Below are 16364 nucleotides of genomic sequence, written 5' to 3'. Positions count from 1 at the left end.
GTACTTGTTCAAATCATAGAACCTCGAGTAATTATCAGTTAATTATTTTTGTTATTGGAATTTTTAGATTTTTTTTTTCATCATCTTTGGTGCTATATGCAAAATAAGTAAATAAAGAAAAATACTCTTCTATCCAAAATATAAGTCGTTATTGGGTAATTATTTTGTCCCAAAATATAAACCGTTTTGAGTATTTTAATGAGCAAGAAATGATGTTTTTCTAATATTATCTTATATACAATAAATACTTTGACAAGTTACTATTGGTTTTAAGCTAAAACATAATTTAGTCAAATTACTCTTGGTTTTTGTTATAATCTAGAGAGCTAATTGCTTCTTTAATCTTTATGTAAAAACCTTAAACGACTTATATTTTGGGACAGATAGAATAAATAACTATAACTCCTAATTATTCCCTCGGTCTTAAAAAATAAATCGTTTTTAAGTGTTTATTTTACCTCAAAAAGAAAATCGTTTTTAAGTATTTATCTTAAAAAATAAATTATTTACATTAGATAAATTAATTATCTTTATAAGTTACTATTAGGTTTGAGATTAATGGTAATTTAGACGGACTACCTCGTGCGAAGAAACTTAAATAGCTTATATTTTGGAATAAAGTGAATATAATTTACAGATATTAAGTAATTTTTTAAAACTATGAATAACAAAATTCATGCACTTATAAAAATAAAAATTAACTATTAAGATGATGTTTTGATGGATGGAATTTGAGAGATGAAACTTAAGTATTATAGATTTGATAGATTTCTTGGTTTGATTTTACAAAAATTGGTGAAAATCTATGAGATTAATAAATTTCATCCTATTCTCAATCCCATAATTTTTTTTTTTTTAAAAAAAAAAAGAAATTTCATCTTGAAAATAAGACTTGCTAATTTCTTATTTTTTTATTTATAATGGAATCCAAATTACTTAATTTTATTTTAAAATATCTTTCAAATTCATACATTATATTTTTTAACCAAAATCCATCAATCTAAATACGTGAGTGTTTTTTAATAGTCTTAATCAATCATTTACATTACTTATAGCCTATTAATTAAAATTTAAACGTAGCACCTAATCTTAATAACATCGGATCTACATTTGTCTTTTTGACCAAAAAACGACTGCGTTTGTTATATTATATTAGCTTGTTGCATGAAGCAAATAAAACCTATAGAATATTTCATTATGTTTCTTTGACGAACGAGCTGTGATTTATTTTTGAGTACTATTTACTTATTTGTTTGATATTTAAATATAATATTTTTATTGAGCTAAATTTGGTTTTCAAATTGTAAAGTTGGCCCTTGGATGATAGATGAAGGTACTTAATATTGACTTTCTTTTTTTTTTTTTTTCTTTAAATATTTGTAATTGCTTACTTTTGGTACCACATAAAATATAATATTTCCATCTTTTGAAGAACTAATTAAGATTAACTTTTTTTAGAATAATTTATTTTGAAATGTTCAAATAGAATTATAAAACATTTATTTATTATTTTCAAGGTTAGACTAAATATAAAATGCATAAATATATTTATATTTATATTTATATTTATATCTTCATGTTGCCCAAAATTAAGCATGAAGGTTCGTCACCCACTTGCAAAAATGGGCAGCAGAAACAACTGTAAAGAAAATTTTTAGCTTCCATAAGGGTGCTTAATTGAAGGTGAAGCATATGCTGTAAAAACATTCATGGCCAAATTAAGTTGAAGAAGCAACTTGCTGGTCCTTTGAATTCTTATTAGTTTAGGGCATAGGATCTTCTATTAAGGTACATCACTTTTTTATTTTTAGCTCCATTATGGGTCTGTTCGGCAAAATTAGATGTTTCGTAGCATTTAACTGTTAGCCGTTTTAATAGCTTTTATGAAACGTTTAAAAGTTAAACGTTATATGATTAACTTTTCACAAAACACTCAAATTCAACTCATAATCCACTGATTCGATTAGAAACGACTTGAAATTGATCTGAGTCAACTCTATCTAACTCAATGATCTGATCAATTGATTTGATTTGAAATACGATCCATTTAACCTAATTGAAAGAATTTGGAATTCTCCTCCATTGAAAGTGCTTCCTCTGTAATTAGCACACTTAAACGGTTGGTGTGGGCTTCATGCCACCTTATTAGTCTTAATAATAATAATTAACAAAACAATTTGTTTTACCCATTATTGGTTTGATGAAAAAAAAAGAGGAATTAATACTTAAAAAACAAAATAAGGTGATTGAAAAATATTAAAAAAAAGAAAGAATAAGCATAAAAAATGGAAAAAAAATTAAGTTAAAAGAAGAAAAATCCAACTCAATTAATTACTAATATTTTGAAAGTTTGAATTATACAAAATATTATGGAATTGGCTCTACTTAATTTCAAATTTTTATTTTAAATATAAATAAAAATAATTCATTTTAATTTTACAAATTAAGAAGGCACTTCTCATCATGTATCTCATATATATGCCTAAAGGTTGCTTTCAAAAAAGTAAGAATAAAAAATCCAATGAACTCGTTAAAGGAAACTTACCCCATTTTAACTTTAAAAACCATAAAGAAAAAGATTGGAAAGCAATAATATAATGGACTCTTTTTTCTTGATATATTGTGAAAAACCTTTTTGTATTCCTTTTTTCGTTCAATCTTTTTTAGTGTTTCGGAAAATTACAGTACGATCTTTGTAGTTTATAAAAAATACAATTAATTTGTCCATGCCTTCTTTAAAATATATTAATTTTTTCTTATATTTTGCTTTTATTACACTATTATGTCATTCTGTCCAGTTTTTTTATCTTTTTCGTTAAGTCAATAAAAAAACAAAAGGGTATTTTCGTCATTTCATAACATACTTAACAGAAAAAATGTAAAAATTACGCGAAATGACCTTATAGTATATCGCAAGTAAACTATAAGAAAATTTTAGTTTAGTTTCTAAAAAGTAATGACAGACTAGTTGTATTTCATAAACTACATAGATCATACTGTAATTTTTCCTTAATGTTTTCTGTATGGGTACCTAATAGCTTGTGCAAATTTCAGTTCTTGAGTTTTCTTTTCTCCTAATTTCTAAACATTTTAATGTTTTCAAAAAAAAAAAAAAATATTCATGTCAAAAAAATAGAATTAAAGTCCTTGTAAAGATTATCCACCCAAAGGTGCTCATAAGCTTGTCATAAAGCGGGGTGACATGCTGGATGCTTGTAGCTGCAATGGTGGCTATTCTTTAATCAAAGTACAAACAAGGGCTTGTAATTCAATGGCTTCGGAAGTGGAAGCAATGTTGATGTCTGTGTTATAACATAGGCACGCAAACAATTCCATCGAGTGTGAGATAGGAATGACATGACTTCACTAACTCTGAGCGTAGAGTTTCTTGAAACATTCGAGAAAGAGTGCTTTCTCCCTTTATATATTTATTCGGCGAAAATCTAAATTAGTCGAAACAATCCAAATTAGTCGAGACGGTAGATTTTAGATATCAAATGGTTTAAAAAAATAAATAAATAAATAAAAGGTTGACAAATTATTTTTCTATTTTTAGGAATATGCTTAAGTTTAAACTGTTAAATGAAATTTTCAAACTTAATTTTGCTTCTTAACTTTGGTTTTTGTATTTAACAAAATTTTTTTAGCGTTTTAACCAAATTAAAACTGTATCTCTATTAGTTGTATTGTTTGTTAGCATGACATTTATAATAACTTTTAGATGTTGAAAGAAATTTTATAAAATGTAACCTAATGTTTAAGTCTAGTATTTAGATTTTTATTTTTTTTTATTTTTTGACAACTATAGTCCATTGTTTTTCCTCTAAATTCGGCTAATTAAACAATTAATGTCATTTTTTATCATTTTAAGTTAAACAACTAATTAAACAATTATTTTTACCAAACGTTTCTAATTTAAACTGTTATATAAATAACTATAAGTTAATAGTTAATAGTTAACTACTAACAACTATTAAAATAATTAAAACAACTAATATTATTGAATATATCCATTAAGTTAAAACCCTAATTATTTATTTTTATATTAAATAATAAATTAAAAATAAATTTTAAATAAAAAAATAAAAAAATAAATACTCAAACTGATAAAAACTTTATTCCAATCCTAAAATAGAATAAAATGGGTAATAAATAATTTAGCTGGTGATTAAGTATAATTTCATTTTCTATTGCTAAATAGACACGGACGGACTACACACGACCACATGGCACTTTCTAATTTAATCAGTGCAGTAATTATAATTTTTTTTAAAAAAAAGAAAAAATGTGATGCGACTTCGTATCGAATTGATAGATAACTCAAATTTGGTATAATATAAAAAAATAATTTCATATCACTATTTTTGTTTCATTATTGACAATAATATATATATTCCAAGAATCTGATATTATAAGAGACCAATAGAATCCATTTTTTATAGCCAACATTTGTTGCTTTCGTGTTTGGTGTAAGGGAAAAAGAAAAAAAAAATCCCAACAACTCTATATGGTTTTTAATGAAAAAGAAAAAAGAATTTTGAAATGAGAATAATATTAATAATAAGATTAAAAAAAATAACTTCACTTTAACAAGAGTATGCTAAAGCATATTCTCCAATCATTCTTCAATTTGATAAAATTAATCTCTCGTTTCTTACTTTTGATTATTGATTGACATCTCTATTTGAAGTACTCTGATGTTTATCTGTGCAATATTTACATTTAGTCAGCTTTTTTTAGTGTTTTGATCAAGTTAAAACTATATTTCTATTAATTATAAGTTTTGATCAAGTTAAAACTATATTTCTATTAATTATAACGTTCGATAACATAATTTTTATAATATTCATTTATATGAGCTTTTTATGTATTCCAACCTTTAGCTTTTAATTAAATTTTTTGGACAATCATACATGTTATTTTTTCTCTATGAATTTAGCCAATTAAACAACAAATATTTTTTTTTTTGTCATTTTAAGTTAAAACTATATTTGTGCAAAGCTTTTCCTTTTGCTCATTTATCATAGAAGTTAAACCACTAGTATGACTAATTCGGTTTAGGGTTTAGTCACAGTTAAGGTGCTTCGCCCTTCTGTAGGTATGTTTATTGGGGACCAAACTCGAGAGTTTTTTCCACATGTCCAGCCTGCGTTGCTAACTAAGCCACAACGTATAAATAAAATTTCCCAATTTAGAAAGTGTTTAGTTCAGTTGATTCATATCCAACAATTAGTTTTTTTAATTATCAGCTCATAATTCATAGAATTCATAATCAACTGCTATTCCATTAATTATGTTTTAAATATTTTTCGAGTTTTGTATTTATATATTCTATTTAAACTTCATTAACTTTATGAAAATAATTACTAACTATTCTCAAACTTTACTAATTTGATAAACTATTACTAATTACTAATCAAAATAATAAAACAAAATAAGAATTTCATTTTACCTTTTTATAAAGTGAATTTTCTTTAAAAAAAAGAGTAACTTTTTCTGAGAATATATATAATTTATGAAATATCTCCAAAAATGAAAAACAACAAAATCTCAAAATGAATAAAAAGAAAAAAAAAAGGAAAGAGACAAAATAAAACAAAAAAACAAAAAAACAAAAAAAAAAAAAAAAAAAAAAAGAAAAGAAAAAGAGAACGAAAAAAAAAAGAAGAAGAAAAGTTGCTTTCACCTCCAAACTAAAAAACCTTTCCTTTGGATTCCGTACACATCCATCTCTCCCTCTCCCTCAAATTTCGTTGTCGAAGACAGAGAGCTCTATACAGTATCACAAACTGCACGTCCATGTCCTTCTTGTATATATTATGTTATATCTATATATTTGTCTAACAACATAAAAAATTCAAATTTCCGGTTTCTCTAAATTTCAAAAATCAAACCCATCTTCTTATACTCGTAAACCATATTGTTAATCTCTATTTCCGCCATTTTTATGGCGGGAACACCGGTGCTGGCGGGATCTTTGAGGTTGCGTGATTTTGTGCATTTGAGTTTTGCATCTGTAAATATCATTGTATAGAAACTGCTTTCGTTGTTTTGTTATTCATGGCGAATCCATCTGGTACCCATCATCATGACGCTAATCATGCATCGTCTTCTTTTAATGGGACAAATCCAACTAATGGTCATGGAAATTCTGTATCAGAGAGTTCTGGTACAGCTTTGAAACATAACCCTGGTATTTCCCCAGATTGGAGCTTGGAAGAGCAAGCGATACTAGAAGATGGTTTATCAAAGTGAGTGCCTTTCCTTTTTTTTTTTTTTTTCCTTTTAGTGTCTTTGTGTTACTTGTTGCTTTTCTTGGATTGGGTTATTGCAATTTTTGGGGCTTTCTTTTTGGTAATTTTTTCGACGGTTTTGTTATTTTTGTTGAATTCGGTCCTTTGCGTCTGGACTGAATTTTGATTTATTATTGAGTTTTTGAATTAAGGTTTTGGTATTTTCTGGTCTGAGTTTAAAATTGATATCTTGACAATTTGGCTAAAGTCTTTAGGACACTTGGAATTTGTATTATGTTGAATATAGAGGTTATTGCATAATGTCTTTATGTTGCATAATTGAATTAGCGCCTAAATTTGCTGCCTTGTCATGGATTTTGTCAAAAGCTTTTTTCAAAATGTCAATTCTACTGTATGGCTAAAACGGTAAATGACTTATTACTTGGAGCACATCTTTGTTTCCGAGCTCTATTTTTCTGCAATAATTTTGTTCGAAGAAACTCACATCATATGATCGATAGAACTCTTAACAAAGATTTTAATAGAAGTAATCAGCTTACTCTTATTGCATAAGCTGTTACTGATGAAGTTCTTATTTTTTTTCTTACTTTATTTTTGTCTCTTATGCAACTTGATCCTTAGATTCTAATATAGGTTTTGTTCTTTGACGTAACATATATATATAAGGATTATCTAGATGCTAATTTATATCTCGTTTGTATTTCAATTTTAACATGAGGGCATAAAGAATTATGTAGAACTGAATTGTCAAGGTGAAAGGTTGTTAGTCTTTCCCAGCAGTTTACCTTTAAAAATTATGAACCTTTGGCAAGAGTATTGGTTTGTGCCTTTGACCCATAAAAGTGATTTACCCTTCTTTTGTTTTAACTAATCAAGCATAATAGAGGTTTTCAGTAATCATGTTAATTTCCATGCATATTTAGCCAACAACAAATATTACTTTTTTTTTTTTTTTTCTGAAATCTCATCAGTTGACTAACTTCACCCTTCTGTTTCACTAAGATCATTGTATTTGGAACTTTTCTATTTCGGTATCTTTCTTATCGTTATAGTTATGACAAGACTTTCTGTCGAAGTCTGGGTAGGATTCATGTAAGATGTTCTGTTCTAAGCTTTTTGCTAACTGTTATAATAAGTTGCATTATTCTGTAAAGATGTTGGTCTGATAATTTTATTTCTGTCAAAACAGTAATAGCTTTTCATTAGTTCATATAAATGGTCTGATTTTTTTTCTGTCTCTGCAGATATGCAGCAGAATCAAATATAATACGTTATGCCAAAATAGCAATGCAGCTGCAGAATAAGACGGTCCGGGATGTTGCATTACGTTGCAGATGGATGACTGTAAGTTTTCCTAATCTTGTTTAGTCTTGCTTTAAGTCTTATTTGAAATGATTATCATCAGGATTTTGGTTTCTTATTATTAGATTGCAGTAATCTGCTGATTCAGTAGTAAATTATTGATCAACTTTTTGGAAGGTGTTATAACTTAATGTTCTCCTTTTGGAGTTTTACTTCTGAAGATAATGCTGTGTACTGAATATTGCTCTAGACTTCTGGCTTATTTTTTGTTATCCTAAAATGTACTACTCATTCATTTCTTTGTCCAGAAAAAGGAGAATAGCAAGAGAAGGAAGGAAGAGAATTTAGCGAGAAAAAGCAAAGATAAAAAGGTATTGTTTGCTGTATTTGTGCTATGTCTGAAGGTTTTGTATATATACAGACTCGGTGATTAAGTTACGTGTTAATTTTAATTATATGCCAATATCACTTGAAGACATGGAATTCTCTTGCTCTCTGTCTTTAACACAGATACATATGTATGCAATAAAGCAGGAAGTCAAATCCGCCATTAAGTTCTGATTTTGAATTCCCAATATTTATCATTATAAGAATGTCTTTTTGGAACTTATCTCTTTCTATTTAATGATGTCTTCTTCAATTGGATTGGTATGACCGGAGTATTTACTCTACAATTTGCTACAATTTCTGTGTATTAGTAAAAGTACTCTGAGAGGATGTTCACATAATTTTCTATGTTCTTGCTATGATTGTCAACAGAAATTTCTACATTAGAGTGAAACATAGTCTGAAAATTAGATTCCTCGTGGGGTGTCTATGTCGTGGTGTTTTATTGACTCAAATTGATTTAATGGTTAAGTTAGTTCCATGCAGCCCTTCAGCTCTGTGTACAATTAAATAATCTTTTATCTACATTAATTTCTGCTGCATTATTTTTGTTTTTGTGCATTAGCATTTACTTGATAACTGGATGGTCCTGCATCATAAGTTGGAATGTTGATTTACTGCTGAGACCAAGTTGTTGATGCATCTAGTGTCCTAAAATCAGCATTGGGCCTTGGCTTCTTGACTGTAATAGTGGGGTAAATTTCAAACTTCATGCAGATACATTCCTTACGCAAGATGTATTATTTATCTGATAAATTGGGAAGTGTACATGCCATGCATTCAAATGTGATAATTTGATAGGGGAACAGATAACAACTGGTAAAGTTCTCATCATTTGTTCATGGTTTATTATGTGCTTGGTAGTGCCTAAGTTTTCATTTAAAACTTGAACTTCGTCATTTGCTCCTGCAATTGCCAAAAGATCGGCAGTCAATTTTCATAGGGGAGACCTTTCATGACACATAATGTTGTCATAGAACAGGGTAGGCAGCATCCACAATATAAAATGTGATTGTGGTTTCGTGGGTTGATAATAAATGCTTAGTGGATAGCTTGTGCTTTTGTTTCTCAGGAAAGAGTTATTGATCCTCCGTTGAAGGCATCTCACTTCATGGCCAGGCCTAATGTTCATCCATATGCAACTCCAATGATTCCCATGGATTATGATGATGGCATTTCATACAAAGGTGAGGTTATTGCTTCTATGCAAAACCTTTATCATCCTCAAAGGCAATAGTTCTCTTAGGAAACAAATTAAACAAATTACTCTTCTTTTCTTACATAAATGTTTATCTAAGTGCTGATTATCAGTCCAGAAGTTTGTGTAAGAGTTAATTCTACACATCTGTAAGTAAACTATGTTAAGTGATTGGCAGTCCTTAAAAACCTCCAGATGTGAATGAATTGTTTGGAACAGACGTTTACCTGGGTTGGGGAAAGGAGTTTTGAAACATGTCATCTTAAATACTCAGATGCGTATTAGCTTGTTAATAGTGTGTGACATCATGGATGTCTTAAGACTGAATAGTCCAATATAAGATCCTGGCTACTTTTTCTGTTAAATTTATTGTTTGTCCACATATGTAAGTGTATTTCTCTTGCTTTGAGATAAATTAATTGTGAGTTTACCTACAACTGCATGCCTCCTAAAACACATCATGTGCAGGTATTTGGTTTGTGATTTTAAATGAGTTGATTTAGTGAGATAATTCAGTCTCATATACACACCTCATATTGAGCAACTCATAACAAGTTATGTTAATGAGGATGTAACAAATGATGCTGAGGAACTTTGTGTTGAATTCTGAATATTGAGAACACTCCTTGTTGGCTGGGTCTAGGGCAAAATAGAAAATTTTGGATATTTGTGGTTTATGGTAAGGTTAAGTCCGACCAGATTCCCAAATTGGAATTCATAAAACATTAGGTGTTGCCACATGTACCGTCTTCTGCCCAGGAGGTTATTTTATTTGTAGCACGTGAAGCCTTCAATATTTGGCTCTTGTCTAGTCTTCTATTTATATAAATATTCATAATATCTTCTATGATATTGCTATTTTATTGGTATTGATAAGCTGAAATGTTCTTCTTGCAGCCATTGGTGGAGTTACAGGGGAGCTTCTTGAGCAAAATGCAAAAGCCTTCAATCAAATATCTGCTAATCTTTCTACTATGCAGGTGAAAATACTCATCATCTCATCAAGTGACATGATTTTTTGCTTTGAATTTAGTTTGGAAGCATCTTTGCAGTAAAATCCAAAATTTTGGGCTCACTACATTATTTATGCACCGGTGGTGCTAATATGAGCTTCCTTTTAAAGATTGTGATATATCTTTTATGCATGATGGATGAACACGTGCTTTCGATGGGTTTATTTTAGCTCAAATGCTGTGTACTATTAGCTCTCCCTCTCCCTCTCCCTCTCTTCATATGTGTGTGTGTGTTTTATCTATTTCTTAACATCATCTTTAGTAGAAGATAACCAAGAACCACATCCTGGAATGCATTAATGTAACTATGTAGTTGACCAAACTAGAAATCATAGATGTAGCCTGTTTCTGGACAAGATTTCTGCAGAGGTTCTCTATTATTGTAGCCTTGCCCTTCAAGTATTTCCTTTAACAACTTGCTTCCTCACATTTTAATTTGTGTGATATAAGTTAGTTCTCTTTTCAATACTAAAATTTTATATATGTTGTGACATCTAAATGCTCACAAAAAAGCTGGTGAGTGCAATAAGAAGAAAATTATAGTATACTTGCTTACCACAGTGAATCGCATTCCATGCTATTTGGGTGTAATAATCTAAAAGAGAGTTGTTGTTTTGCTCCTGCTTCTGGTATCCCTGGTAGCCACAAAACTCAAGGGCTTTTTTTTTTTTTTTTAACTTTTCCTTTTCAGATACAGGATAACATCAGTCTCCTTTGCCAAACTCGAGACAACATTCTCAAGATTATGGATGAGTATGTTGCAACTTGTGCATTTAATTTTTATCATGCAACTTTATTAGTGCTTAATGCATTTTACTTAATCACTATGTTCTCTGTCTGCTTGTTTGTGTGTGTGTGTGTGTACACGTGTTGGTGCCCACTGTATCATTGTGCACGTATTTATCTTCTTGTGCATGTATTCTTGACTTGCAATTATCAATCACTTTCAATGTTACACTTATGAAGACTGGTATAAATGTTGATCAATTTAACCTAACTTCATTTACATGGAGAATAACCGCAGCTTTTTACTCCCTCCATCCCATTTTGTTTGCTTGTTATTCCTTTTTTAGATGTCTTAAAATGTTTGTAGGGTTTCTAAATTTAGACATGTGAACAATTATTTTTCTCATAATAACTTTTATAATTGTTCACTGAATCAATGACTTTTAGCATCTTAACGAGTTATCAAGGGCAAAGAAGGGCAAAATAACTTTTGTTGACTAAATTCTTAATATGCGCGTTTTGTCAGACCATGCAAACAAAATTGGACGGAGGGAGTACTTTTTAATCTAACTGGCCAAAGCTTGTGCTGAATGGCTATGAAAATGCAAATTTTATTTCCAGTTATTTGTATTTGAATAGTTAAGGATGCATTCATGCAAAGAATTTTGATATTGGACTTTAGTGAAGGAGCTTCTGTTCAATAGTAGGCCTTCGTGACTTCACACATTCCCAGATCAACTCCAGTAGACTATGGTATATCTCTTTTGGAACTTTCAAGAACACATGTTATCCTATGATCAAAGAACTTCTCAGTAGTTGAATTGCTGCTCATTTCACCAACTCCCAAGTTGACACCAATGAGCTATGGCCATATTATTTGGACATTTGAAAATATCTGTAATTTCAGCTGTCTGCAGCACTGAATTCTTTAGCCAAACAAGGAAAAATGTGAAAACGATAAAAAAAACAGGCCCGTTGGCTGAGTGAGTAAATGCTGATGGAGCTGATCCAATTTCTTGAGCTCAAGTCCAGCTTGAGCATTTAACGTTGTTGCCTTTTATCCTGCTGAGTCTAAATTTGCTTCATTACAGTATTTACATGGTGGAGGTGGAAAAAAAATTGTGAGAACCTGCTCCATTCAGCAATTATTAGAATCTGTTACTTCTGCGTGTGCTTTTTCTAGGTACCTTCAAAGCAATTAGAATAAGGAAGAATGATCATGACTTGAGAGTTCAGACTTGGCTTTCAATTTTTCAGATAGAAAGAAATCATCGGTTTCATTTTTCATTTGCAGGTTGAATGACATGCCGGACGTAATGAAGCAGATGCCACCCCTTCCCGTCAAGTTAAATGACGAGCTGGCTAATACCATCCTCCCGCGGCCAAATCTTCCCATGAAATGATTGTGACCTTGCCTTTTCCGCTGCCAATCTCAGCGTAGGAAATTACCAACACGCAGTTGACCTATCATATATCACATCGGAAATGGCCTGTAGTTCATGCTGTAAATTATAGTGTTTTTTGTTTGTTTTTCTAGCACCCTCTTCATCATAGCTTACTTTTAAAAAGTAGTTCCTGCAAAAGAATTTGGCATGGTTTTTGTGTAGAAAATTACATGATGAAGAATCAAAATAGTGGTTAGTTTTATCAATCTTTTCTCTCAGTGAATCATTTATGGTTGAGCCTTTCAACACTGAAAACTTGAATCCAAGCCCAAGCAAGAAAATCTGAAAACAAAGTGTTACTCTTTCTTGCTGCTATGAAGAAACTGTCAGCTATCTTCTGTCAATGCCTAATTAAGGGTGAGGATCCAAGTCCTTTTGCCAACAAAAATGTGTCTTACTTGTCAATCTCTTAATAATTGCAGAGTTTACTCTTTGATAATCTATTTTGCTAAAGTTATCTTCCTTTTAATTTTTGTCGTACAACTTAATTGTTGAGTTTTAACCTTTTCTTGACATAATTAAGAAAGGCCTCTTTTACTCTGTAGCATAGCTTTGGATCCAGAGTGAATGTATTTTCTTCAAAATCAAAAAGCTATATATGCTGAATTTCCTCCAATTTTACTCAAAGAATATGCAAATCTCAAACTTGTCAGGAACCCTAATTGAAGACTAACAAAATTCTTTCCCTTTAATCTTTAATCAAAAGCATAAAAGTGATAAATGTTGAATTTCCTCCAATTTTACTCAAAGAATTAATATACAAATGAAGATTCGAAATTCTTTCTTTAAAACAACACTCTTTTGCTTCTAATTTGATCGTGAACACAACCCATGTTATCCCGCGTTGATTTGGGATAATGTTTTTGTTGAAAATATAAGACTTGGACAAGTAAGTTAAACTTGATCCATTTTATAATATAGTATAAGATCATATCCTGCTCCCATCCTTGCGGCTCGGTCCATTTTATAATAACCTAAAATTACAAATTCTTGTTGTTCATCTTCTTTCATTTTTTGGGATTGACAAAGGAGCAAGATAATGGCAGAAACGAATGATTATGACCGCTATTTGCCACTGTATGATGCAATAGTACAAGGCCAACTGATTACTGCGAAAGGAATTATTGAAAAGGATTCTAGAGCGCTGACTGCTTTCATCTCAGACATGAAAGACACTGTTCTCCATGTGGCAATAAAAGCGGTCACTCTATTGCATTTATACAGTATCTAATAGAAAAATTGCCAGCTGATGCACTAGAAATAAAGAATTATAATGGTAGCACGTACCTTCACCATGCTGCTATTTGTGGCAACAAAGAAGTTGCTATGCTTCTGGTGGAAAAGAATCCAAAATTAACTCAAGCAACAAACGATCATAACCAGGTGCCACTCTGTGACGCTGCTCAATATGGCCATAAAGAAACTGTCAGTTTTCTTCTATCAGCGACGAAGGATGAGTATCCAAGTCCTTTTGCTGGTGAAAGTGGTGTCCAACTTGTCCGTTACCTGATAATTGCTGATTTTTACGGTTTGTGCAATTTCTTGTATTCATGGTCTGATGGTCGGGTAATATTAGTTATTTTAGTAGATATTAATTGGTAGCTATTAATAAAGGGAGTTTAAATTAGAAGTATTCGATAGAAATAATTGTTTATTTAGTTGGTTAACTTAAAATGACGAAAATGATATTAGCCGTTTAATTAATTGAATTCGGGAGAAAAAACAATGGGCCTATTGTAAAAAAAAATATGGCCTATTGTAAAAAAAAAAAAAGTTTTGAGCCGATCAAAACACTAAAAGATAGTTCAAAAGTCGTTAGTCAACCGGGTTTACTATGCTTTATTTCAAATATGGTTTACGTACCTAACATTAATGCCAAAATTATTCTTCATGACAGACATTGCAATTGATGTATTGAACCGCTATCCTGCATTAGCACGTGAAGGCCAAGGAGGTTCAACTGCTTTATATGCATTGACGGAAAAATCTAAAGTATTTGCAAATGGAAGCCGGCTTGGATATTGTGGGACCCTATTGTATCATTTTTGTCCTGGTGATCTTAATTCATCTATGCTATTCATTGCAAATTATTATTTTCCATGAATCAAACAGACAATGTTCCTTTTTTATTGCAGATTTTGTAGGTATTTATGCGAATAGAGAAACCGTTCCTGGAGATGGAGATATTGAGAATCAAAAAGGGAGAATAAGAGAAAACAATAAAGAACTGAAGCAATTTCAATTTCTACACCGCATACAAAATACAGTATTGATGAATAAGCAAGCCAAGGAACTACTGAAACTCTTGATTTCTGAAGTTAGAAAAGCAGGTGTAGACCAAGCTGATAATGTTTTAGGACCTGCATCTTGGAGAGCTGCTAGATCCGGTAATCAAGAATTTGTTATAGAGGTTATTAAAGCCTACCCTCAAGTACTTTGGCTTTTCAATAAAAACGATGGGCTTACAATCTTTCATCTTGCCGTTCAATACCGCCAAGAAAGAATCTTTAATCTCTTATATCAAATGGGTACGCATAAGCATTTTCTTACAGCAATGCAAGATAAATCAGGCAACAACATGTTGCATTTAGCGGGGGAGTTGCAGCCTTCAACCAGAATTTCTGGTGCTGCTTTTCAAATGCAAAGAGAACTGCAATGGTTTAAGGTTATATATAAATATAAACCTAGAACAGACAATCTTAATTTCCTAGTTTATTTTCCATAAATCAGTTGTAAAATTTTGCACAGGAAGTGGAGAAGGTTGTCCAGCCATCATACAAAGAAGAGAAAAATAAAGAAGGAAAAACTCCAAGAGAGGTGTTCACAGGGAAGCACAAGGATCTGGTTGAGAGAGGCGAGAAATGGATGAAGGAAACAGCAACATCATGTGCAACTGTTGCTGCACTTGTTCTTACTGTAGTTTTTGCAGCAGCTTTTACTGTTCCAGGTGGCAACAGTGGTCAAGGGATTCCCAATTACTTAAACCAAACATCTTTTATGATTTTCGCTATTTCAGATGTCTTAGCCCTTTTCTCTTCATCTACTTCGCTGCTAATGTTTCTAGGAATGCTCACATCCCGATATGCAGAAGAAGATTTTCTTAAAGCCTTGCCTATGAGATTCAGCATTGGTCTTATAACCTTATTTTTCTCAATAGCTTCCATGTTAGCAGCCTTCAGTGGAGCTTTTCACTTGGTTTTGTTTTATAAAATCCAGTGGATTGCAGTTCCAGTTGGAGCTGTGGCTTGTGTACCTGTCTCCTTGTTTGCACTTCTGCAGTTTCCTCTGTTGGTTGAAATTGTCTATTCAACATTTGGGCCTAGCATTTTTGGCAAACAAAGCGAAGAAGTGGTCTTGTAGCCATAGGATTTTTATTCAATTGTAGCGATTTTTAATTCAAAGACTTGTAATACGAACAAGATTTGTAAGTGTGGATGATATGGAAATAAATTTGTCTGTCTATAATAACCAAAAGCTGATAGCTTTGGTTAGGACTACGGGTGTGTTTAACAATAGCTTTTTAAATAACTTTTAGTCAAAACACTAGCATTTGAACTAATTTTTATAAGTTAAGGCAACATTTTATAAAAATCTAATCAATGTAATATTTAACTTTTACTGTTTTATAAAAGGCAAGGCTACTCAAACAACTAACAACTAAACGCTACCAAAACAACTAATTTTGCCAATAAAGCAAAGAAATGATGATTTAGATAAAGACGGTGTAAATTTAGACATGAGAACAATTATTTTTCTCATAATAACCTTTATAATTGTTCATTGAATCAATGACTTTTAGCACCTTAATGAGTTATTAAGGGTAAAATAACTTTTATTGACTAAATTCTTAATATGTGCGTTTTGTCAAACCATACAAACAAAATGGGACGAAGGGAGTATTTTTTTATCTAACTGGCCAAAGCTTGTGCTGAATGGCTATGAAAATGCAAATTTTATTTCCAGTTATTTGTATTTGAATAGTTAAGGATGCATTCATGCAAAGAATTGTGATATGGGACTTTAGTGAGGAGCTTCTGTT

General features: G+C 31.0%; 1 protein-coding gene and 1 pseudogene across 2 annotated transcripts; both read left to right on the top strand.

Annotated features, from left to right (window-relative positions):
* Positions 1-5673: 5673 nt before the first annotated feature.
* On the top strand, positions 5674-12531 carry LOC105628422 (hypothetical protein). Its single transcript, XM_012209829.4, has 7 exons — positions 5674-6251; positions 7499-7598; positions 7865-7927; positions 9016-9130; positions 10039-10121; positions 10846-10907; positions 12175-12531. The coding sequence occupies exons 1-7, from the start codon at positions 6061-6063 to the stop codon at positions 12281-12283; spliced, it is 723 nt and encodes a 240-aa protein (XP_012065219.1). The 5' UTR covers positions 5674-6060; the 3' UTR covers positions 12284-12531.
* A 145-nt stretch (positions 12532-12676) lies between these two features.
* On the top strand, positions 12677-15830 carry LOC149498784 (uncharacterized; annotated as a pseudogene). Its single transcript, XR_016321989.1, has 4 exons — positions 12677-13853; positions 14223-14378; positions 14461-14990; positions 15074-15830. The product of XR_016321989.1 is annotated as an uncharacterized LOC149498784 (transcript).
* The last annotated feature ends 534 nt before the right edge of the window (positions 15831-16364 follow it).

Source organism: Jatropha curcas, chromosome 1, assembly GCF_041381405.1.
Source record: "Jatropha curcas cultivar XTBG-Jc1 chromosome 1, XTBG_Jcur_1.0, whole genome shotgun sequence".
NCBI classification, from domain to species: domain Eukaryota; kingdom Viridiplantae; phylum Streptophyta; class Magnoliopsida; order Malpighiales; family Euphorbiaceae; genus Jatropha; species Jatropha curcas.
This window is presented reverse-complemented; position numbering and strand designations above follow the sequence as displayed.